General features: G+C 38.4%; 1 protein-coding gene across 11 annotated transcripts in view; it reads left to right on the forward strand.

The window, feature by feature from the left end:
- Positions 1-26,425, forward strand: part of NAV3 (neuron navigator 3) — an 892,289-nt gene that overhangs the window by 735,300 nt on the left and 130,564 nt on the right. For all 11 annotated transcript variants that reach the window (XM_043880083.1, XM_043880069.1, XM_043880142.1 and 8 more), the window contains one exon: positions 3,435-3,554. In XM_043880083.1, the coding sequence (XP_043736018.1) occupies positions 3,435-3,554 (120 nt within the window). The remainder of the gene's footprint in view (positions 1-3,434; positions 3,555-26,425) is intronic.

Consider the following 26,425-nt stretch of genomic DNA (forward strand, 5'->3'; position numbering starts at 1 on the left):
ATATTTATGTTGACTGAGAAAATGAGATTGAATCACATACAAAAATATTTGAATACTTCTTCCTATTTTAGTGATTTCTAGATGTAATTAGAACATGGTGATGCTGATTCACAGTTCTGAATAGACTGTTCTGTAATAGTTGAGGGTGCTGAGTGACAAGTAGAAAATCATCTGTCTGGATTGCTGACTCGGTGAATGGAGTGTTTTTCCTGTAACTATATTAGCATACACAGAGCCTCACCTTCGTGGTGAAGGTGACATATGGTCAGTTTATGCTATATGTGAGGTGCTTATGGGAAATACACATTATCTGTACACAGGGAGCAGTTTGATATCTCATTCTAGTTCAGGGTGGAGCAGTATGGCCTAGAAATATTAATTAGAAACACACACACCTAAAGAAAATATGCCAAAGTAAGCAAAGTTTTTCTGCAACAGAAGGAAGAAAAGAGATAGCAGTGGGATGGAGGAAGAATTAGAAATGCTTTTGGAGACCATTGAGTTTTTATGTGAACCATCTTAGAGCTAATAGAATTTCGACATGGCTGAAGTTGTCTTAAGACTTTCATATTTTTAGAGATTTTTCTTTTTGTCAGTAACCTTCACAGGTTTCCTTTGCAACATTTTGTTTATACCAATCTGCCTTATGACTATTACCCGTTAAACTCAGCTTACGGTTTAGAAGTTTACATGTAACATTATAAGGAAATGTTTTTAAAAATTTTACATTTTCTTTCACAATGATTTCCTAACATTTATGGTTCCCAGATTGTAGCAAATTTTTCTAGAGGAACTATGAAATTCATTAAAAAAATTTTTTTTAAATCCTTTAGAAAGACTGAAAAGAAGTAAGAATTTTCAAGAAAAAAGTTTTAATCAGAAATTTGCTTTACCTGTGCTTTACCCTATATATAATTTCTCAAATAGCAGACTCATGGTTCGACTATGAAAATGCCCTGCTGGCATTCCAGTGCAACAGTGTCTGTAAACAGAGGAATTAGACATGAATGGCTTTTTTGGTACAATTAATACCTGATGTAAACCTATTTAATATTACCTGGAAAATCCAAGGATCAATGCAAAATGAGTATCCTTTGAAATGCTTCTTCAAAAGAATGCTTTTTTTTTTTCTTAATTCATTGAAATTTTCAAGCATTTTTTTTCTTTTGAAATTGAATTTTCAAAGCATTTAACCTTTTTCTATAGAACTTACTCTTCTGTAAACATTGAATAATTGAAAGGTTATATTTCTAATAGAAGTGATCATCCATCTAATTTCTGGTTTACATACATTGTCATTGTGAATAAAGTGCTGAGATCTGCTGTTATGGTTTCTTCCTACAGTATGGAAGCCTTTCGAATTCAACTGAACAAACAATATACATTTATTGACGCCAAACTATGCACAAAACACTTGGCTGAACACTTTTAGATATTTACCAATGAATAAGAGAGACCAATGAGTTGTAAAACTTAACACATAGACATTGTTATTTCTTCCTCCTGAAGTTAAATTTAGGATCAACGATGTTGATTTTTTTTTTTTGATAAGTATCTCAGTTGTCCTTAGAGAAAATTTATACCATTCTCAAACATTTAAGACAGTTTCAAAAGGTGAGTGAATGAGAAAGCTATTTATCTCTAAACACTTTTACTTTATCAGGAATTCCATGTATTTCACCTTAAAGCAATTAAAATTATATAGAATTGGTTGAGAATGATGTGGAAGTAAGAATAAACAATAAAATGTTGACAGCCCCAGTACGGCAACTGAGAAATTAAAAAGGACAAAGGACAAATATCCTTTACTCTTTGTCTCATTTAGTATCATTGTTATGATACAGGAAATTAATGCTCATAGTCGTGAATTAGTTGTCAAAAAATGTTGTCATGTCTAAAACATTCCCTGTTTAAAAGAGTATGTCAGTTTTCAGCACGTTTTGGAACCAAAATACTCTTTTTCATTGTTTTAATTTTGATGGGATTAAATTATTTGGTTATCAAGAAAATTAACCATGTAGAGTACCTTACAAGGATAATACACCATGACTTGTTGTTTGTGTATAAAATTTATATATTTCCTTTTTAACATGTGGGAGAGACTTTGTGAATAACAAGTTGTTATTATAGGATTCTCATTTTAAGAGCTTTATGTATTTTTCCTTCAATTATATAAAATCTATCTTCAGTAAATATTATTCTCCCCATTTTCATAGGCAGAAATTGAGATATAGTTTAAGAAATTCATTTGCGATCCTTCACCTAAAATGGATAGAATTTATTAATCATGTGAGTGATTAACAGGTTTCATAATCCTAGTTTTAACTATTTGAGCAATCTTTAATATGATCATGATTAATTTTTTGTACTAAATAGTGGAATCAAATTTGCTTAAGCAAATTGGTGATCTGATTATAAGGAAGCGAGGACGTCTCCTAGAACCCAAGACAGAGTGAAGATGAAACCACGTGACCAAAATGTGCCTTTTGTGCATCTGTGTCGTTCTTTCCATTCTGCTGACTGGTTTTCTCTGCGCCTCTTTGCATTCTATGAAGACAAATATCCACAGCTCCTGGGCTTTCATTATCATAAACTTTCCACGTAGAAAGACTGATGAGCAGTCTTAGTCCCATTTTTCAAGATAGAAACATTTGATTAGCCCCACATGGGGTAGAAGATTAACACCTGTTCTAACCCCGATTGCCAAGGAAGCAACATGACTATGACAGGCTACCAGCCCTATTGATGGTGGTGGTCCTGTGATGGCAAAGAAGTAGTTCCTAGGGACAGGAAGCGAGTCAGGCGGTGTGGTCCTTCAATTCAGATAGCTGTGCGTGTGGCTAAGGTGACGGTTTCTGAAGCTGACTTTCCAGATTTATCCTCAAATCTCCTGTGACTTGGTTGAGTGACTTGGTTTAAATCCTTAAACATTTTGTGCTTATTTTCTTTATCACTGACATGGGGATAATAATGTTATTGCAAGTCAACCATTTAGAACAGTTCCTGGTGACATCTTAAACGTTTAATACATCTTAGTTATTTTGTAATAGTGGTCAACTGTGGTGTACATTTATTTATCAAATTAATCAAATTTTAAAATGACTCCTAGGACCTTCAATTCTTCAAAAATGGTATTTATAAGATGAAATGATCTTGCTTTTATTTTGCTAAGTCTGTTCAAAATATTGATAACAAGGAGAGAAAGAAGGAAGGTTTTATAATAGGCTAGTTATTGTTGCAGTAAGGAAGATTAATTTCCTAATAAACTTCAAGAGATTTTCTAATACTTCCTGGCGAGTAGGATATTTATATAGAAAAACCAAAATAGAGCATATTTCATAATTGCAATATTAAAATTTGTGAACACTGTTAAATTAAATTATACAGAGGAGGTCATTCAATTCTCTGTTGACTAATTGGGCTCTTATTTGCAGGTACATGACGGATGGAGGGCTCAGCCTGTACACGAGGAGTCTGAACCGAGGCCCAGACACAGCAGCTTCCAGGGACGCCATTCAGAGGGGACTGCATGATGTGGCCGTGGACGCAGACAGGTAATGCCATCAGCGTGTTTGATGGTGAGGAGTGCATAAAGCAGTTTCACAAGTGAGATCCTAGGAGTTTTACAATATAAACCAAATGAGGTTTTATCCTGATATAATCATCATTTTGGAACATTTTGAAAACTAAGGTGCTTTTGTTTATAAGAATTTTCATTCTGTATACTAAAAGGAATTGTGTCGCTGGTGAGAATATTTAATACATTTCAGGTTACATGGTGGCAAATTTTAATATCTACAAAAGCAAAATTATAAATATAGACCTTTGCTCCTTCCCTGAAAAGAACCCTGGCTGGTAAATTCCTTTCAATTCAGATGCTCTCAGTTCTACCTGGGGGCTAATGATATAAAGATTAAAACATAATTCTAATTACGTTGTAAGATGAGCTTGCTGCTTTTCTTGATGGCTTTCTTGAAAGCATACAACTAAATCTTGCTTTAGGCTAACCTCTTTCGTATCTCAAATTGCTTAAAGGCTGGTGTGTTTTCATATACTGGTTATTATTTTGCTAGGAATAGTTTTGCCGATTTTATCAGAATCACTGCTGTTTGAAAATATTGTCTTTGTGAAATGTTGTTGTAAGACATACTCTGACCTGATTTTACCCACTCTTCACTCAGAATGTTTGATTTCTTAAGCAAGAAGAGATTGCCTATTTCTAGAATTACTGTATATCAATCCCTGGAGTAGTTCTTTAATTCACTATTTAAGAAGGAGACAAAATGTTAAGACCTAATGTATCCACATTCTGAAATAAGAACTGTATATAATTCGTTGTGCATTTTAATACAGCCAACTCCTAAGGCTAGACAGTGCATTCTGATATTAGTCTTCAGTTCCTGCTCACCAAAATGCTGTTGATGTTTTAACTCTTGCTGGCCTAGATCCCATCCTGTGAATATGCTAGTCTCCTAGGCTGTATATAAGGTGTCCGTGTGAAGCATGTGGTTACAATAGGCTTATAAAAATTTTTATTCACTGTGACCCCCACCTGAAGTATTCTTCAACTGTTTTCTCTCACTAACTCTAACTTCAAACACAATGGTCCTCTTTCTGCTTTCAAACTGATGCTTCCTCTGCCTAGAATGCCCTTTTCAGTTTAAATGTTACCTTCTTAACAAAGTGTTTTCGGAGTAGCTAAGGCACATTTCATTTCCAGTCACTTTCTTTCCCATTATCTTAAATTATTTTCTTTAGTGTACACATCAATCTTAATTATTTGTTTATACATTTATTTTGTATCTCCCTCACAACAGTATAAGCACAGAAATGCAAAAAATTTTTGTCGCATTTATGATATGTTGAGCTTTTAACAAACGCTTTTGGAGTGAATGAACAAAGGAATGAATATAGCGATCCATTCATATAGGCTAGCAATACGGTCTGGTTAGTTGAAGAAACAAACAAGTCTGGGGAAAGAGACAAGATACCACAAGGATATTATATAAGAGTGGGAATATACTGTAAGGATATTATATCAGAGCGGGAGTGAGTTATGTTGGGAAATAGGAAGTAGTGATTAGAGGGAAAGAAATCCAAAGGGCCACATTTTGAAACTAATGACCTACCTATTGTTAGCTGACAGTGGAAAACATTAAAGGAAGGGAAAAAAATCTGTTAGTCTTTGGGAATGAGATGTATTATGGCAGAACCCGGGAATTATTACAAAGGCAACTTATTTTGGAGACATATGGGATAACCAGGTCTCTTTGCTCCCTTAAGGCTTCAGATTGGGGCCTGGCTGACGAACCTCAGACCAACAGAAAGATGCAGGGCTCCATCTAATAAATTAGGACCAGCAAAAGTCATTATTCTTGAAGTGTGGTACCTGGATCTGCAGCATCAGCATGACTTAGAAACTTTTTAGAAATGCAGATTATCAGCTCCATTGGAGACTTGCTGACTTGGCGTCCAGCAATCAAAGTTTTAATCAGGTGATTTGGATATACACTAAAACTAGTGAACCACTATCTTAAAATTAACAAGTAGAGGCTGCTGCTGCTAAGTCGCTTCAGTCGTGTCTGACTCTGTGCGACCCATAGATGGCAGCCCACCAGGCTCCCCCACCCCTGGGATTCTCCAGGCAAGAACATTGGAGTGGGTTGCCATATCCTTCTCCAATGCATGAAGGTGAAAAGTGAAAGTGAAGTTGCTCAGTCGTGTCCAACTCTTAGCGACCCCATGGACTGCAGCCTACCAAGCTCCTCCGTCCATGGGATTTTCCAGGCAAGAGTACTGGAGTCAGGAGCCATTGCCTTCTCCGAAGTAGAGGCTAGGCCTAAGAAAACTAAACACTGAGCATAAACATGTAAAATTAAAACAATAACATTTGGAAATATTTACTTTATTAACTATGCTTTGTCAAGTGGAAGAGACTATTAAAATAACAATGGCACGAATCTTTATTGTATTTTTGACACTAATCTTTTGCTGTTGTTATTCAGTCACTAAGTTGTGTTCAACTCTTTGTGACCCTCCATGAACTGCAGCATGCCAGGCTTCCCTGTCCTTCACCATCTCCTGGAGCTTGCCCAAACTCAAGTTCATTGAGTCAGTAATGCCATCCATCTATCTGATCCTCTGTCATCCCCTTCTCTTCTTGCCCTCAATCTTTCCCAGCGTCAGGGTCTTTTCCAGTGAGTCAGCTCTTCGCATCAGGTGGCCAAAGTATTGGAGCTTCAGCTTCAGCATCATTCCTTTCAATGAATATTCAGGGTTGATTTCCTTTAGCATTGACTGGTTTGATCTCCTTGCTGTTTAAGGGGCTCATAAGAGTCTTCTCCAATACCACTATCCAAAAATATCAATTCTTTAGTGCTTAGCCTTCTTTATGGTCCAACTCTCACATCTGAAAGTGACTATTGGAAAAACCATAGCTTTAACTATATGGAAGTTGTTGGCAGTTGTTGGCAAAGTGATGTCTCTGCTTTTTAATAGGCAGTCTAGGTTTGTCATAACTGTGCTTCCAAGGTTTTCACGAGGTTTTCAAGGGAGGAACACTGAAATGGTTTGCCAGTCCCTTCTCCAAAGGACCACATAGTGTCAGGCCCTGACTAGCAGGGACGTGCCCTGCAGCCAGTCAGCACAGCTGGATGACAGGCCCGGGGCCATGGTTGTCCCACTGTGGGTCTTGGTGGACGTGTAAACCATCGCTGGCCATCGGGTGTCCTTCAGTGTACGGCCACGGGTCGAGGCAAAGGCCCTGCTAGACAATTCAGTGCTGGGAAGGAGGTCCGGAGAAGGCTGGAGCAAATATTCTTCCAAGGAGCCAGCATATTTTAATTTCGTGGCTGCGGTCACCATTTTTTAAATTAGATAATGATGTGTTGTATCTGTCTCTGTTGGATGCAGATTTTGAAAATCATGTAAAAGTTTTCTGAAAGAATTATGTAATATGAGGAATGCAAAAGAACTTTGTCCACGTTTATATATTAAACAGCAGCATAGTGATAGTGAGAATCCTACTATAGGAGCTGTTTCTCTGCTACTATAGATAAATCTCAAGCTCTTTTCAAAGCATATATTCAGAAAGTGATTCCAGAGGCGTATCATTTTAAAGTGCATCATCTTACATATTAAAGTTGTGAAAGTCCTTGTGTTAACTTCTATTGTTTTGTAAAATTTTCTTAATTCTGATATCCACTCCAAAAAGGATAGACAAGAATGACTAAAGGTACTGAGGAGTCTTTCAGTTTGAAATAAAACCTGCTTACCTTTATTTGATTCATTGCTCCTTAAACTTTTCTCATCACTGATTCCCCCACCTTTTTCCCTATAATGATAATTTGCTCCTATAATATTTTAAGAAATGCTCATTTAGCCTAATTCCCTCATTTAGTGGATATAACAGTGCAAGGAGTTGAATATTTTAACTCCTTGACTCGTAGCTTCCCAACTACCTTAGTCATTTTTTTTTTCCTGGATTTTTTTAAATTTAATTTTTATTTTTTATTGAAGTTTTAAAAAATTTTATGACATAATTTGTGATTAGTTTATTTTAGTAAATTGGTAAATGCTAGGACTTGGAATAATTCACTAAAAAGAAAGTTTAAAAGCTAAAAAAAAAATCCTTAATGTTTTATTATTTTTTTGTATTTCTTAGATATTCTTTCTGGAAGGTGTATCAGTGAAAAATGCACTTGTATAATGAAAAGTACCCAGCTGGCTAGGATGGCGGTGGATTTGAATTGTTTGTGTTGCTGTAGTGATGGTTGCAGGCTCCCCTTTGATCAACTTCTGAAGAAAATGTGATGAACAATAGAGAACAGCTGAATTCCTCTTCTTAGCAGATTAAAACAGCCCCAAAGAAAAGAGGAGAGCTTCCAACAGCCAGCTATTTTGTATTTCAAGTATTCTGTTACTCAAAGATTGCAGTTATATCTGTCCAACACCAGCCCCATTTCCTCAGTAACCTAAGAGAATATTATAGAATGGGACAAATCCTTGTAGACATGCTGGAAGCTCTCTGAGAACTTCAGAAAATAAATTCATAACAGAATGTGTAGACTCTATCTGTTTGGAAACTAAAAGCTGCTTATGATGTGCCTTCAACAAGCTGCTCAGTCCTGTCCATCAGCAAACTTACCAGTCTGTAGTTGCTTTTATCCTTTTGTAAAACCTATAGCAATGAATGTAGATTTAGTCCAACTTTTAGTTCTCTCAAACTAAATGGCTCAGACGGTAAAGCATCTGTCTGCAATGCAGGAGACCCGGATTTGATCCTTGGCTGGGGAAGATCCCCTGGAGAAGGAAACGGCAGCCCACTCCAGTATTCTTGCCTGGAAAATCCCATGGACAGAGAAGCCTAGTAGGCTACTGTCCATGGGGTCACAATGAGTAGGACACGACTGAGCGGCTTCACTTTCACTTTCACTTATAGTGAGATCAGTCCTAATTCACATACACTTTAACAGTTTCATTGAGCTTTTAAAAGTTAATTTTGGGGAGAGGGTGGGAGATGATTATTATTTTGACTTACTAATTTCTATTAATGTCCTCACTAGCTTCTGTACTAGCACTAACAATATTTGGTTAATAAATATATAATTTTTCCTAAGTGCCTAACATCATAATAGCACCTTGGGTAAAAGTAAAACAAAATAATAAATGTGAAAGACTCTGAGTTTATAGAAAGAACAATGTGAACAAAAAGTAAAATGATAGTAAAATTGACCTAGTCATAATAGATGTGTATATAAAGTGCCTTAGAGGCACCAAAGAAAGATAATTATGTAAACTTGGGAGTATAAGAAAACATTTCCAAAAGCAATATGGTTTCAAAGGGGCCACAAATAAAACACTGGATGTGAACTTGGGCAAACTCCAGGAGATGGTGAAGACCAGGGAGGCCTGGAGGGCTACAGTCCGTGGGTCAGAGAGTCGGGCGTGGCTTGGTGACCAAACAGCATCAGTTACCAGCTGAGCCACAGGGGAAGCCCAGCCTGGGAGTAATCAGAGGGAACAGGGGAATGAGCGTGTAGAGGCATGGTACAGTTTGGTTTAAGCAGTTAAAGAAATCCAGAAGCCGACAGGAGCTAAAGGAGTAAAAACAGATTTCATTAGGATACCATTGCCGGAAGGGAAAGAAGGCCTCCATACAGAACTGGGCTCAGTTCAGAAAACACCAAGAATAAATGGGGTCATAGCCAACAAGCAGAATGAGGGGGTTAGGGAAGGAAGCCTGTTGACAGGAGATAGAGGGCAGGGGGATTCTTGTTAAATTCATTCAGTGAGATTCTTGCTAATATCTAGGCCATGCCATTTAGGAACTGAGGGTGGAGGATGGACAAGTTGACCAGATGTTGAAGATGATTAGCTGTCAAGAGTGGAGGATTCTTTCTACATGGAGGACCTAGCAAGATTTATAATAAAACTAGGCTATGCAGCCCAGCAAGGGGCCAAGGTCAAGGATGAGTTGAGAAGCAACCTCAGAATAAAGTTTCGTCATGGAAAGAGTATTTGTCAGAGCCATCAGAAATGCAATTTTGCTAGTGTCTTGGGGATGTGGGCCAAAGTGGACAAGAGACAATGGCTCCAGATGACTGTTCTGGAGTATTTGGATCTCTAGGTAATGAGAAACTATTTTACCTATTTTACTTAGTTTTTTTTAAAGCAAGAACACATGTTATAATCATTATCTTTTAAAAAGAACATTAGCACAGCAAATAATGCAGAGGATGATTCACACGTAGGTAGACTGCTTAGGACACAACTGTAAAAGTCCAGGTGAGAGAAGATGAGCACTGACTGAGGAGCAGAAGTGGGACCTCATTTGGAGAGAAACTTGGATTTAGGCTGTATACAGTACTCTGCTCAGACTGCCTAACAAAGTGTCACAGACTGGGTGGCTTAGACGGTAGATGGCTGTGTTCCCACAGTGCTGGAGGCTCCAAGTCCAGATTACAGGGTCAGAAAATCCTTTTTCTTGTGAGGGCGTCCTTCTGGCCTTCACACAGGCACCTTCTCACTGTGTCCTCCCGTGGCCTTTTCTCTATGCTCCCTTGCAGTGAAAGAGATCTTTAGTGCCTGTTCGTCTTCTGATAGGGACTCCAGTTGAAGTGGGATGGTCACCCCTCCCTTATGACCTGCTTAACCTTAATTATCTCCATAAAGGTGCAATCTCCACTACAGACACATTGGAGAATGAGGATGTCACCATGGTAACCTGGTAGCGGAAGGTGATGATGTGGACACAATTCAGTCCCTAAAAATATGTAACTCCCGTGTGGTTTTATCCTTTGAGATATAGGTTCAGACATTCTATAGGCACTTGAGTAAATAGTAAATACATGTATAATGCACATCACAAGCCCAGATCCTGCAGGGATGAAGAGCATCACATGAAGTGAGTGAAGCAGAGGAAATATGGTAACATGACGAGTCCAAGTAGGCATCTGTCCTCAGCTCTTGGGGGTCGCTGCCCGTGAAAGTGCACAGATGGGGAAAGGAGGGCTGAGGATTGCCAAACCATTTGATGTATTATTTAATTTTTATTTTATATGAGAGTATAGTTGATTTTTAATGTGTTAGTTTTAGGAATAAAGTTAACTGATTCAGTTATACATATATTACATATGTCTAGTCTTTTTCAGATTCTTTTCTCATATTGCTTATTATAGCATGTTGAATAGAGTTCTCTGTGCTGTATAGTAGTTCCTATTGATTATCTATTTAATATATAGTGGTGCATATATGTTAATCTAAAACTTCTAATTTATCCCTCCCAACATTCCCTTTTTTGAAAACCATGAAGAAAAATCAAGTGTCTGGACTTTTTTGAGAACTCTCCCAATTTTTAAGTATTGGTAACCATCTTAGCAGATCTGTGAGGCCAACAGATAGCTAAAGATACACATACTTTTTCAATGTCAGATAATCTTGGAAATCATAGAGGAGCTCATAAAAAGCAGGAGACCATGAACATTCTACTATATGGTCTTGTAAATTTCCTAGGTCCATTTAAGTTTCCTAAAGATATTCACTAGTGGTGATACCTGTGAGGCTGCCAGTCATGAGAACCCTGCCCAGCAGGTAGAAAGAATGGGAGCAAAACTATCTGAGTTCATTTTTAAGTTTTTAATACAACATAGGACCAAAAAAAAAGTCTGTATCCCAGTCATAGCATCACTGAGGCAAGACTGTGAGGCCTGTTATGGAAGTAACTGTAATTAATTTTGTTTAAAAGACTGCAGATAACGTTGTTCAAGCTAAGAGCACATTTGGATCTGTGATGTGGAGTGAAAAAACAAACCTTGAGAATGAACCCTTGATATTTGAAAAGAGAATAAAGGAAGAGTAGCCATTGAAGAGACAGAGAAATCAGCTCTAACACAAAGCAGAGGACAGATTGAGTTAACTGGTATTTTTGCAATGGAGAGAAGGGGGACTAGACACCAATGTCAAATTCCATGGAGATTCGAAGGTAGGGCAAGAAGGTTTGTGAAAAAAATTAAATAAAATATAATACGAAATTTAACATTTGAGAGCTAAAGTTCTAGATATTAAACAAGGCCCAAGTCATCACCAAAGTTACTAAAGTAGAATGATCGCAGAAGTCAGAATTCAGAATTTATTCAGGTGCCAATTAACTCATGATGATAGAATGAATGAGTCTCAAAGAGAGGAAGACAAAGCTCCAGGTGTCACTCTTTACTGAATATGAACAAAATCCCTTAAATTTCAGTAACAAAGATACCTTTTTCTAGCTCTTTTCTGGACTGTCTTACATTTCATCTAAGTTCAGTTCAGTCACTCAGTTGTGTTCAACTGTTTGCAACGCCATGGAAGCATGCCAGGCTTCCCTGTCCATCACCAACTCCCGGAGCTTGCTCAGATTCATATGCATAGAGTCAGTGATGCCATCTAGCCATCTCATCCTCTGTTATCCCCTTCTGCCCCTACCTTCAGTCTTTCCCAGCATCAGAGTCTTCTTCCAAGGAATCAGCTCTTTGCATCAGGTGGGCAAAGTATTGGAGTTTCAGCTTCAGCATCAGTCTTTCCAATGAATATCCAGAACCCCATGAACAATAGGAAAAGACATTTCATCTAAACTATACTCTTAAAAACAGGGCTTCCCTGGTGACTCATATGGTAAAGAGTCTGCCCGCAGTGTGAGGGACCTGGGTTCGATCTCTGGGTTTAGAAAGGTCTCCTGGAGAAGGAAATAGCAACCCACTCCAGTATTCTTGCCTGGAGAATCCCATGAATGGAGGAGCCTGGCGAGCTACAGACCATGGGGTCACAAACAGCTGGACATGACTGACTAACACAGTATATTCTTAAAAGCAGTGATTATTTCAGTTATAAACTAATCAATTTATTCGTCTTTTTCCTTATTTTTGCCTGTTTAATCATGACTTTTTAAAAAAAATACAAAAGCATCATATATCATAGAAATTATTATTTTTGTATTGTATTAAAGGACAGCCTGATTTCATTTGTGATACTATAATTCAGAAACTAAAATCACAACTTATGGACAAATTTACAAAATGCATGAAGGATTATCATGATATTACATGCCTGTCAGATTGTTGGTCATTCTAACTTATTGTATTGAAGGAAGTCTAGTTCCAAATACTGAGTCCCCTACTAGAAGGAGAAATCTTTTTTTCCACCCTCTTAGGTTTAGTGGTTGGCGGCCTGCAAATTGCACTGACTAAAAAACAGGAGCCACATTCTTATCCGCATATCTATGCAGGGAGCACAGAAAGACGCGACTCAAGGAGGTGATTAGAAACGGGACATCTTCATAGGGAAATGGGGACCAGGAAAAGGATACTTATGGGAAAACAAATGACTTTTAGGAATAGTCAGTGGGACTGTGGAAGAGGAGATGGGAGATGTGATGGTCGTGTGACAGGGTCTATTTAGGCATTCTCTTACTCAGTGCCATCTGTCTCTGCTGATAGCAGTCAGTCCTGACTGATTGTGAAGCACCCTGGGAGGAGATTGAGGACAGTTGCATTCTTTGGGGGAGACTCTTTTAGGCAGATGAGGGGACTTCAAAAGAAACACAAAAGCTCTTCACAGTGGTATATTTTGGATGCCTTCACAGTTTTCATCAATGTGTAGAAAACTGCACGGCCTCTGCAAAAGGACTCATGAAAGATTCTTCTAAAATCAGAAAAGGGTGTCATTTCTAAGGGTAGGAAGCCTTTGGTATTTTTATGGCTTCTGCAAACAAGATTCACAAAAGCAACAGAGATTTCTCCTAAGCCACCAAGCAGATATATTCAGAGTCTGGATTCATGATGCTTGTCACTAATTTATGCACATTTCAACAGTTCCTTCTATTCTCTGTTGATTCATTCCCACATAATCACAGAATTGGTATATTCCCATATCTTAAGTATTTCCTTCATTAACTTACTGGTTTTCCACAGTAATTAAAAACAAACACAAAAAAAATTAATAGGCTGTGATGAAAATAGATAAAAGTAAATGTAATTATTTCATTTATAATTAAATGGCCTGTCATTTCCCCTCCTTTCTTTAAGTAGGGAGAAGCCAATGCAAAACACTGGAGAAGTAGGAAAAATTTTATTTGCCCCCTCAACTTTCCTTTGGTACCTTGCTCATCTTCGCAGGCTTACAAACTGCTGCTAACTTCTCTCCTGTGTCCTGATTCTCAGCATTACCTGACCTCATTGTGAATAATCTTATAAACTTCCAATACTTTTAAGTAATATCCCTCATAGGATTAATTCACACTGTATACATGCATTGAGAACCTGCTCTCTGTCAAACTCTGTACTCAGTCCTGGGGGACCCTGTACTCAAAGGTCTTACATTAGAAGAGCTTTTTAGCCTGGCTTAATCAAGCCTAAAAAGCCACTGAGGTTCAAAGGATACATGGACAACACGACTAGCCCAAGTTGTTTTGATTGACATACCTTTTAATATATTTTAAAACATATATCATGTGACATATATCATGTGGCTGTAAGCTTCACCACCCTTTTTAAGACTGCCCCCGATATTAAAATTGGCCATGGCTAACCTTTGCCATTATATTAGAATTAATCTCCCAAAAGAGGATAAGGTCCCCAATACTCTTACTTCTGCAGTAGTTTTAACTTATCTCCTGCAAAACAATTTACTAATAAATCTTTTGAAAATGGTGATGATGATGTTCAAGACAGAGGGGACATGCTTATTATAGTAAAATAGCCATATTATATATTATCTGTCTATATTGAGGATGTAGTATTATAGCCCACATACCATAGTATTTAAGTACATTATTACATTTTATTTTTATAGCACCTCTATGAGGAGAAGGACATGGCAACCCACTCCAGTACTCTTGCCTGGAAAATCCCATAGACGGAGGGGCCTGGTGGGCTACAGTCCATGGGGTCATGAAGAGTCAGACACGACTGAGCAGCTTCCCTTTCACTTTTCACTTTCATGCATTGGAGCAGGAAATGGCAGCCCACTCCATTATTCTTGCCTGGAGAATCCCAGGGACAGAGGAGCCTGGTGGACTGCCGTCTATGGGGTCGCACAGAGTCGGACACGACTGAAGCTACTTAGCAGCAGCATCAGCAGCACCCCTATGAAGTGGAATTTTTATAATGTCATTATTATAAGTGAGGCAGACAGTGCTTTGATCAAGTCACATGCTTACAGATACTGTTAATGAATGGTTGTTATTCAGTCTTTCAGTCGTGTCCAACTCTTTGCAATCCCACAGACTGTAGCACACTAGGCATCCCCGTCCTTCACCATCTCCTGGAGCTTGCTCAAACTCAAGTCCATTGAGTCAGTGATGCCATCCAACCATCTTGTCTTCTTCTTGTCATCCCCTTCTCCTCATGCCTTCAATCTTTCCCAGCATCAGGGTCTTTTCTAATGAATCGGCACTTCCCATTGACTGGTGAAAGTATTGGAGCTTCAGCTTCAGCATCAGTCGTTCCAGTGAATATGCAGAGTTGGTTTCCCTTTGGATCAAATGGTTTGATCTCTTTGCTGTCCAAGGGACTCTCAAGAGTCTTCTCCAACACCACAATTCAAAAGCATCAGTTCTTTGGCACTCAGCCTTCTTTATGGTCCAACTCTCATATCTGTACATGACTACTGGAAAAATCATCCTGGAAAAGGGAAAGGCTACCCACTCCAGTATTTTGGCATGGAGAATTCCGTGGACTGTATAATCCATGGGGTTGCGAAGAGTCAGACATGATTTTCACTTCACTTCACTGGAAGAACCATAGCCTTGACTAGACAGACCTTTTCAGGCAAAGTAATGTCTCTGCTTTTTAATACGTTTTTTAATATGCTGTCATAGCTTTTCTTTCAAGGAGCAGGCGTCTTTTAATTTCATGGCTGTAGTCACCATCTGCAGTGATTTTGGAGCCCTAAAAATAAAGTCTATCACTATCTCCATTGTTTCCCCATCTATTTGCATTGAAATGATGGGACTGGAAGCCATGATCTTAGTTTTCTGAATGTTGAGTTTTAAGCCAACTTTTTCATTCTCCTCTTTCACCTTCATCAAGAGGTTCTGTAGTCCCTCTTAGTTTTTTGCCATAAGGGTGGTGTCATCTGTCTGAGGTTACTGATATTTGTCCAGGCAGTCTTGATTCCATCTCGTGCTCTGCATTTCTCATGATGTGCTCTGCATATAAGTTGAATAAGCAGGGTGACGATATACAGCCTTCATGTTCTGCTTTCCCAATTTGGAACCAGTCCTTGTTCCATGTCCTGCTCTTAACTGTTGCTTCTTAGCCTGCATACAGATTTCTCAGGAGGCAGGTAAGGTGGTCTGGTATTTCCATTTCTTGAAGAACTTTCCATAGTTTGTTGTGATCCACACAAAGGCTATAGCATAGTCAATGAAGCAGAAGTAGATGTTTTTCTGGAATTCTCTTGCTTTCCCTATGATCCAGTAGATGCTGGACATTTGATCTCCAGTTCCTCTGACTTTTATAAATCCAGCTTGAACATCTAGAAGTTCTCAGTTCATGTACTGTTGAAGCCTGGCTTGGAGAATTTTGAGCATTACTTTGCTAGCGTGTGAGATGAGTGCAATTGTGTGGTGTTTGAACATTCTTTGTCATTGTCCTTCTTTTGGGATTGGAATGAAAACTGACCTTTTCCAGTCCTATTGCCACTGCTGAGTTTTCCAAATTTGCTGGCTTATTGAATGCAGCAATTTCACAGCATCATCTCTTTAGATTTGAAATAGCTCAGCTGGAATTCCATCACCTCCAGTAGCTTTTTTCATAGTGATGTTTCCTAAGGCCCACTTGACTTTGTACTCCAAAATGTCTGGCTCTAGGTGAGTGATCACAACATCATGGTTATCTGGGTCATTAAGATTTTTTTTTTTTTGTATAGTTCTTCTGTATATTCTTGCCACCTCTTCTTAATATCTTATGCTTCTGTTAGGTCCATACTGTTTCTGTCCTTTATTGTGCCCATCTTTGCATGAAACGTTCCCTTGGTATCTCTAATTCCCTTGAAGAGATCTCTATTTTCCCATCCTATCGTCTCCTCTATTTCTTTGCATTGTTCACTTAGGAAGGCTTTCTTATCTCTTCTTGCTATTCTTTGGTACTTTGCATTCAGATGGGTATATCTTTCGTTTTCTCCTTTGCCTTTCACTTCTCTTCTAATAAATGGTAATGGCTGGATTTGAATCCAGTTCCTGTACTCTTACTATTATTCATAACATTAATAATTTAGATAAGGCTTTTGTCATGACTGGATAACATTTTCTGATTTTTAAAATTATTTTAACCGTCCTTTTTGGTCTAGACATACTGTAAAATATGAATAGATCTTTGTTTTCAACTTTATAAGTGATGGTAAGTTCCTTCAGTACATGTAATCATTTTCATTTTCAATTTCTACTGAAGACTGTCAATAAATGTAAAAACACAACTGACCGTGGAGACAGAAATGGCACCCACTCCAGTCCTCCTGCCTGGAAAATTCCATGGATGGAGGAGCCTGGTGGGCTACAGTCCATGGAGTTGCAAAGAGTCGGACACGACTGAGCGACTTCACTTTCTTTCTGTAGTTCCTTTGGAAGAAGGAAATGGGAACCCACTCCAGTGTTCTTGCCTGGAGAATCCCATGGACAGAGGGGCCTGGTGGGCTGCAGTCTATGGGGTCAGACACGACTGAGCAACTGACACACACACACACTCACAACTGACAGAACAATATTTTCACATGCGTTACAGCTTCCAAAAGGCCGATAGTTTGTTAATATTGGTAACACTTCAGCAGTGTCTTGCTTCTTTTTATACATGTAAATCTCTCATAATCTTGAAATCTAATGTCTATTGAAATATCTATTTCTAACAGGCTCATGGAGGTAATAGAAATGCAAAGGGGAGAAATATGATTCATCTTACATGTAGGAAGAAAAAACTAAAAGAGTATTTATATGAGGGGAAAAACAATGTTGGCCTTTTATATAATATGATTTTTTTCCACAAAGAGCAATAAAACAGGAGAGTTGTTTATTGGTGAATTTAATTGTTTAAGAGTTGCATCTATACATGAAACAGTTGTTTTTATTTCCCCTTCAAGGGCTGTGGATGAATTCTTTTTTTATAGGCTAACTAATGGGGTGAGACATTCAACTTGGGATCATTAAACTGAGGGTTTCCGGCTGGCAGCTGATATTATAAATTCTGTACCTTCCTCATTCCAGTTGTATTGAGTGAGTGGCCTGGACATATTTATTAGTGTCATATGTGCTCTGTCTATATTCCTTTCCCTTACTTGCTTTAATTTGTCTTTGAAATGGTTAAAATTATTTGCAGTGAGCTGAGATTTTTTTTTTAAGTATCAACAGAGCTTCCACATGTTTTTTTTTAGATAAGTTGCAAATGAAAGTGCTTTCATTACAAATAAGTGCTTATTTTCTGAATTAAATAGTTATTTTGTTACTGTAAAGCTTTTCTGTGATTATTGAGGGAAGTTCACAGAACAAATGAAAGTATAAAAAAGAATCTAAAAATAATTCATAATCCTCCCACCCCCAAAACAACCAAGAATACTGCTTTGACATATTTCCTCTTAAGCTTGCTAATCACTCTGCTTATACCGTTTGTGCTCTACCATCCATATGACAGATTATATTTTCTTTACCCACTGACATAAGGAACCTACCCAATAGCATTAAATATTTTTTAAACTATGCCTTTTAATGTTTGCATGCTCTTCTATCACATGGGATAAATCTTATCCAAGGAATTTGTGTAAGTAATTCTTACTTATACATATACACATGCTGGAATCAGCTGTTCCATGTTTGTGGAATTCCACACTCAATCCTTCTAATTCTTACTTGTTCTCTGAGACTCACTTCAGGTGTTCTTTATTCTGTGAACTTTCCTGAAAACCTTAATAGGCTCAGTGTTTCTCCTCGGTGTACTTCAATCTTAAAATTCACCACATTATTCTGAATGCTGTTTTTATGTGTCTGTCTCTCCCAGAAGCCTATGCTATATCTTAGGACAGGGGCTGTGCCCTATTCGTCCCCTTATCCCGAGTTTCAAATGCAGTTATTGTCTATGTACATCTATTTTCCTGAAATCCCATTTCAACTTGTATATCCTTGTGTTATATAATAATCTCCACATGGTATCAAAAATATTTTTCCATGTCTTATCTGACTTTATATTCTCAGCATCTAGCACGGAGCCTGATACACTGTTAGTACTCAATTAGTGTTTTCTTAAATGAATGAATGAAATGTTTTTCTATGGAGACTTTGTTTGAAAACTGTAGGTAGAAAAGGATGAATGTAGATACTAATGTTAACATTGAAGACATTATGGAAGAGTTTATTATGTGTGAATGTCTTTGAAAGTCATTATTATCCAGAATACTGCTATTCGCTTCTTCTTTTAAAACTGAGATAAGATTGACATATAACATTGTGTAAATTTAAGGTGTAAAATGTGTTGATTTAACTCTAACTGGTGATCGTTTAAAAATATTTTGGCCAAGACACCACTCAAGCCACAAATTTAATTGAAGTATAGTTGCTATATAATGTTATATAGGTTATTATATAAGTTATAGGTGTACAGGGTAGTGATTTGCAAATTTTAAAGGTTATATTCCATTTATAGTTATTATAAGATATTGGCTATATTCCTCATTTTGTATGGTATGTCCCTGTAGTTTATTTTATACCTAATAGTTTGTACATCTTAAATAGTGAGGTATAATACTAGGATGGATATATAATGACAATTTTCATCAGAAATTCTGCTTTAAGTATGTTTTGATTGCATCTAAAACAATGCAGAACTCATCTCTGAGTTTAGAAAATTCATTGAATAAAACTGTAGACTTCTAATGTTTGCTGTTTATGTAATTTATATTAATATTTCTAGGGAAAAACTATAACTATATGTTCATAGACCTTTCAACATTTCTTAAGTTTTTCACATTCTTCATCTTTTGATTTACTCCTTGTTACTAATTCTGTGAAATTGGAAAATTATTATAAAGCCTTATTCTGCAAATAAAAATAGGAAAGCTCAATGAATTTAACTGAACTCCCAATAATGGGAACTGAACTCAGCTTGATTCTTATCTAGACCAGGGATCAGCAACATTTTTCTGGTAAGGGTCAGTTAGTAAATATTATAGACTTTGCACGTTAAGAAACAAGTCAAGAAATTATGCGTGTGCTTAGATAACAGAGAAAAACAATTGGCACAAATGTTTCCAACCATGTAAAAATGTAAAGAGCATTCTTAGCTCATGGGGTCTACAACTTGGATTTGGCTCATAATCATAATTTGGTGATTCCTCTTCTAGTCTGTTTTTAAGGCCTGACATTTTTCTCTGTATTAGTTCGCTGGGGCTGCTGTAACAAACTCCCACAAATGGGGCACCTTAAACAATGGAAGTGTGATGTCCTGGTTCTGGAGGATGGGAGGAGGAATGCAGTGTCTGCAGGTGTGGCTCCTGAGGCCCATGAGAGGAAGACCCGTTCTTGTCCGTCTTCCACCTCTGTAGACGGCTGTCTTCCCTTCATGTCTTCACATTGTCTTGCTGTGTGTGTATGTATCCAAGTGGCCCCTTCTTACAGTCACATAAAGAGTTGTGTTGGATTAGTGCCCACCCTACGGACCTCACTTTAACTTAATCACCTCTGGGAAGATGATAGCTTCAAAGAAGGTCCCGTTCTGACATGCTGGGGGTCAGGACTCTGCCATGTGATTTGGGGCTGGGTAAGGATGGTGGCCGGAGAAGGCAATGGCACCCCACTCCAGTGTTCTTGCCTGGAAAATCCCATGGACAGGGGAGCCTGGTGGGCTGCCGTCTATGGGGTCACACAGAGTCGGACACGACTGAAGCGATTTAGCAGCAGCAGCAAGGATGGTGGCATTCTGCTCAACTATAACATTCTCATTCTCTTTGTATGACATCAAACTCAATAACTATCAGAATGTAAAATAACAGATATGAGAATTGTATCTTATTCCTTCTGTCCTTCTAAATATCAAGCCATAGCTTCTCTGTTAGTAACTCTACAGGGTGATAATAGAAAAATAGAACTAAACCAAGAAAATGGAAAGGTGACCTTATAAGACTTACTGCTTCAACCCTACAAAACACCTGGAAGAAAATGTGGCATCATATCAATCATCTATTTACCATTTTAAGAAACAGGCAAAAAAAAAAAAAAAAAAAGAAACAGGCAGCAATATTTAGAAAAATCAAATTATAAGGAAAATTAATAATTTTCATCATATTTCTAACAAATATCCTTCTGGCTAACATCCTTAGCTCTGCGATTCCCTAAAAATATCAAGAATAATACATAAATCATACCCTCCTGTGTCCAACAGCAGGGAGCACTGACTCTAAAATAAAACTGTCATTTGACGTCCCCAGCTGTGAATGTGCCTTGTCGTTTAGAAGTGTCATACCTTTTTGTAACTGGAGTTGTCACAGCGTGCAGAGCTGAGATGCCACTGAGTCAAACAGCCGGGGCAAGGATGGGTTAGCACAGGGATTCTAAAGAGGTTTTTTGTTGTTTTTTTTTTAAGGTTTAAATGAAAAGACTGTGTGAGGTTCTTAGATATAAAAGCTTAGATTTGTAGGGTACATTCCTGAAACTGGAAAAATTAGTCCATAGTCATCAATTTTGAAAGAAACTTGCTTTGAAATAGAGCATGGTATTCTGTCTCTTTGAAGTCTTATTAGACTGCCATTGGATTTGTGCATTATTCTCATGACTGACGACATTTTTCTCAGCAAAAAGAAGCAATATACTTTGGTATTTGTGGTTTGATATTCAGCTCTTATACCTGCTCCATCATCCCAAGTCTACTTTAATAGGACAGTTGTAACCTTTTAGAGTGCCAAGCACAATTCTTTTTCCTTCTCATCACAGAAAAAAATTGTTAATTTAAAAAAAAAATTTCCCATCTTTAAAAGTAAGAAAACAAACATAAGACTTCTTTACTTACCTAGAACATGACTAATATCTGGTCCACAGATCATACCTCTAGAATAGAAGCATATAGAAGCATCTTCAGGGAGAGCACTGGAGAACTGATTAGGCCCGTCTACTGAATGGCGTTTCCATCACATGTATGCAGGATAATTGATATTTGCTCCCTTTTCCCTGCATACGGCAGCAGAGAAGTGGAAGGGGACTTAACATTGTTTAATTAGAAGCGAGATGCCATGCCACATGTCCTGTATTCGTAACCGAAGTGTTGTATTCTGCATTTTGCAAATGAGGCAACCAAAGCAGGAAGAGTGGGCGCATTTACCAAATGCATTTTGTTTATATTTCAATACCACATGAACACGATCCTTCCCCTGTCTCTCACACACACACATTCTGTTGACTGCCAAACCTCAAACTATATCCACATACCTGGGCCTTCTTAGCTGATATTCCAGTTTAGAGATTGGATATAGTTAAGATTTTTCTAACTTCAAGTGTCTCTTCCCTAGTAAGGCACTCATGTGGTGTGGGTTAAAATGTAACAGTACAAAGAACCAGTAGGAAGCAGAAAAGACAAGTGTCACATCCCCTTAGCCAGCAAGCAGCAGGAGGAGAGCTGGCCTCCTCTCATTTTCTAAAAATCAATAAGAACCCTTTTGTAAAATTAAGTTGTCTGTGTGATATATGGAGTGAGCCTCAAATGAACTTTTAAATGTTTTCTATCTTGCAACATCCTTTTGAAATAAATTTTCACCCACAAAAATGTTCTCTTTGGATTAAAGGCTTAATCACCACACTTTGAAGAGATGCTTTTCTTAACCTTCTGATTCCATTGTTATTGTGATGACAGCAGCTCATTAACACAGTGGGTGTCAGTATTGATTATGACTTTTAGGTTTTACTTCTGCTTGTTATGGTTTAATTTCCATCTAAAATAGATCATAATTCTTGATTGTCTGCCGCCTTGGAGTTTTTCCAAGATATTGGACTCACGGTAAGATAACAGTGTTCAAATGGATACTGATGGTCACTAGGGACTCTGAATGTTTTTCCCTTACTGCGATGCTCTGTTTTGCAGAATGCAATAGTACGGGTAGTCTTCAATGCAGAAATAATTATGAAAGTCAAGTGCATACCCCAGGTACAACCAGTACCATCTAATTATCTCAAAGTTGTTTGTCTTATGACTTTATTTAGCTGAGCACATGCACACAGTAATAACAAACAGGCTAATTCAAAGTCCTGTCAACCACAGGCCATTTAGTCATTGTAAATGTGGTCTGGTGCATTTTAGACATTGTATCTATGTGGCAAGCTAGCAGGTATGAAGAGGAAAGGCAACAAGATACAAGATAGAGAAGTTAGAGTTTGATTTACCCCCTTAGGAGAAAAATCTATCAAGCTCTAGAAGTTCTCTTTGTTCAAAGGATATTTGAAACATTCACTTATTTACATTGTTATAGCATCTCATAAACTTCCCAGGTGGTGCCAGGGCTAAAAAATCCACCTGCCAACACAGGAGATGCAAGAGACTCAGGTTCAATCCTGGGCCTGGAAGAGCTCTTAATGTCTTATAAACTGTTTAAACACTATAATACATTAAGAGAGAGTGAGGTTGATTTTTCAGACTACAGCGATGTTCTTTTCTTGAAAGACTCTCTCTTGGTCAGAGTCAGCAGATGCTATCATGCCTTTTATTATCCCTTGTGTGTAGGTGCAAGTAATGAGCCTGTTAGTTCAGCTCCGCAAGGCTCATGGTGGGTCTGGTGCAGACGCAGAGCATGGGGCTCAGCATAGCCAAGGGCCCCGAGGTGGTGAGTGCCAGCCTTTACAGGCTGTGAATGGCAGGAGCTGCATGGAGGAAGCGCTCTCTGTCCTTGCTGCTCCTCTCATCTCTGTCTGCTGTCTGTCTTGCTGACAGTCTCTTGCTTGCTGTCAACAATCATTTCCTCTCCTTGTCTCTTGCTTCTGTCTCTATTAAAACCCTGGTATAGACTTTTTATACACCTGGGAAATCTAATAGGGCCCATCTTGAAGTGGGAGAGAGGCTTGTCTGAGGCTGTAAGCCCACCATGTTCATTCAGAGTGGAAACGATCATCTTTCTTCCAGTCCCCAGAGAAGGGCTGCCCGTTACCCTCACAGGGTCAGGCGTCCTGAGTGTTGAACCCTCCACATTCACTGGCTCCATGTTTTTGTCACCTGTGCTGGGTGTTTCAGCTGCTGACCACACCACAAAGGTACTTTTTCATTTTAAAATACAAAAAGTCCCTAAAGACAAGAATGTTAACTCACTATTTCCCTGGGTGTTCTTTAATTTATCCCATTCCCTGGCATAGGCACATTTTCCAGTATAAATATACAAGCTGATGAATTAGTCTTATCTTCGTTGTTTTGTCAGATTAATGATGTTTTGAAAATATCTTTGCAAAAGGTTTCAAGGAAAACATGATCTTTTAGGTTAGTTAACTTTTTTCTGCGAAAATTTAACTTGAGAGTAACAAGTTATATGTTGAACACTTTGGTATTTTGTTTTAGACATTCTCTCTGTGTTTTCTGTTCATCTGTTATTAAACAAAAGCTTGTTTGATGTAGTTTTCCTACTGTTAACATTTATATAGAAGATGTTTGATTTGCAATCTGTGTTGTTACATACATCAGACTTTTCAAGGGTCTTGAAATGTAATTTAATGTGATAATTAAAAGTTGCTCTCACATATCTATACCCCCAAGCTATAGAACTTGGTAAATCCTCTTTTTCCAAATTCCATCTTCCACACCTTCAGATATTAGAAGCCTTTTCACCACGCTTGTTAGAAGTTAAAACCATCGTCAGCTAAGTTGCCTCTAACAGTATTCTCGTCTTGAATCACACCCTTCATCTTCCTTTCCTAGTCAGCCATCTCCGCCGCTGCAGGCTTCTGATTCCCTGCACACAAGTCACCCACAGACCTCCTGCAACCGCGCCCGGACGTCGCTGACCGGTCCTCCTGCCTCTAACCAGCCCCGCCCCACCCCGCCCCTTCCTACCACATCCGGTTTTGAAGCTCCTCCCTCGCATCAATCTAGACCCCCTGCTGCCCATTCTTGGTGCCCTCATTCTGAAAACCGTAGGCTCCTCTCCCTCAGTTACTCAGATGGTAACTCAGCTTTTGTCACTTCCTCTAACACGACTCCTGTGGTAACTGGTTATGGTATCAGTGTTCACACACAACTTCCCCAGAGCCTTTCTCAGGACCTTGACACCACCCCTTGCGACGATCCTGCCTTCTGTTCTGTCTTAAACCATGTGCTCCCACCGTCACACCCTAGGACTTGTTGATAACCAGAGCTTCTGCCCTCCCCGTTGGAACAATTTTGAATATTATGATAATAATCATTCTAATTCTTTCAGTTTACTCCTTTCATTATCCCTGCTCCAAGAATAATATAATTCTACTGTGTGTGCATGCTTGCTCAAGCCTATCTGTTTGCAACCCTATGAACTGTAGCCTGACAGGCTCCTCTATCCATGGGATTTTCCAGGCAAAAATATTGGAATGGGTTTTCATTTCATCCTCCAGGGGATCTGCCCAACCCAGGGATCAAACCCACATCTCCTGCATTTCAGGTGGATTTTTTACCCCTGGAGTCATCAGAGAAGCCACATAATTCTACCAAGACCTTTTATTCCTTAATTTCAAACTCGCCAAAATGACATACCTTCATTGTATCCTCATAGTCTCCTTTATGCAAGTTAGATTCCATGATCACTAAAAAAAAAAAAAAAAAAAAATCCCTTTATTGGCTATAGAAATCCCCTCTATCCCACCGCCCACTCTTCCTTTTGCTTACTTGACTAACAAAACTTTAACCTATAGTTGAATCCAACATTTCATCTACTGCCCAGCTGAATGTGACCGGAAAATTTAAAAAATCCTGCAGACTGATTTCTGACTAGTAATGTCAAGTGGACTCCTGCTTTGCCCCAAAATCCTACATCCCCTTAATCACTCATCCTTCCATTTTCTTAACAGGTAATCCACACCTCTTCTTTCTCCTAGGCTTTTGATCTCCTCTTCCCATTCTCATTCCCAGTTAGCATGCTTACTGCTTCCCTGAGAAATGGAAGCAATTCAAACAGAACTCTCACCACCCTAGATCTCTTCTTACAGCTCACTTTATATCTTCTATTACGCTATTGGAGTGGGCTCAGCTGCTAACACAAGCCTGATCACTCCAGTTAAGTACTGGGTCCCCTCCACTATCTGGTGTTCAAATGTTTAGCGTATTACTTCTAAGCTGCCCGCATCATCAGTTTTTTCTGTTTGCTCCCACTAGGTTATTCCTATCAGCACACACACATGTTGACATTTCTCTCTCACTGTAAATAAGTACAACAAAGCCCCTTTGGCCAAGGCCATATTGTCCTTGAGCCACTACCCTCTTTCTCTGCTCTTCTTTACACCAAACCCTCGAAAAGTTTTTTTTTTTTTTTTTAATTCTCTTGCTGTCTCCATTTCCTCTCTTCCTATTGTCTCTAGACTCTGCACTTCCGAATCTTTTCTTTCTGAGGTAATGAATGACTTTCTTATTAGGGTTAGAAGTGACTTTCATTGATGTCAAATACATGTTGCTAAATTTAGTGGTCATTTCTCATTTCTCTCTGACTTTACCTGTCAGCACTATTTGATAAATGGATTACTTAGCCTTCTATGAGACTTTTCCTTGCCCTGGGAGAATCATTTGTATTTGAATAGTGAGATGCTCAAAGAGAGATGTTCAAAGTTCACTTGAGGAAGAGTCCTCTAGACAGAAACTAGAGAAAAAGACAGGCATAAGGAATTGCAGTCACCAAAGGAATTGTATTGATCAACATAATTTGGATAGTGGTGGTATAAAAGTAAAAGGATGGAAGATACATTACAAATGTAGAACTAATA

This window comes from Cervus elaphus, chromosome 3 (assembly GCF_910594005.1).
Source record: "Cervus elaphus chromosome 3, mCerEla1.1, whole genome shotgun sequence".
Lineage (NCBI taxonomy): Eukaryota > Metazoa > Chordata > Mammalia > Artiodactyla > Cervidae > Cervus > Cervus elaphus.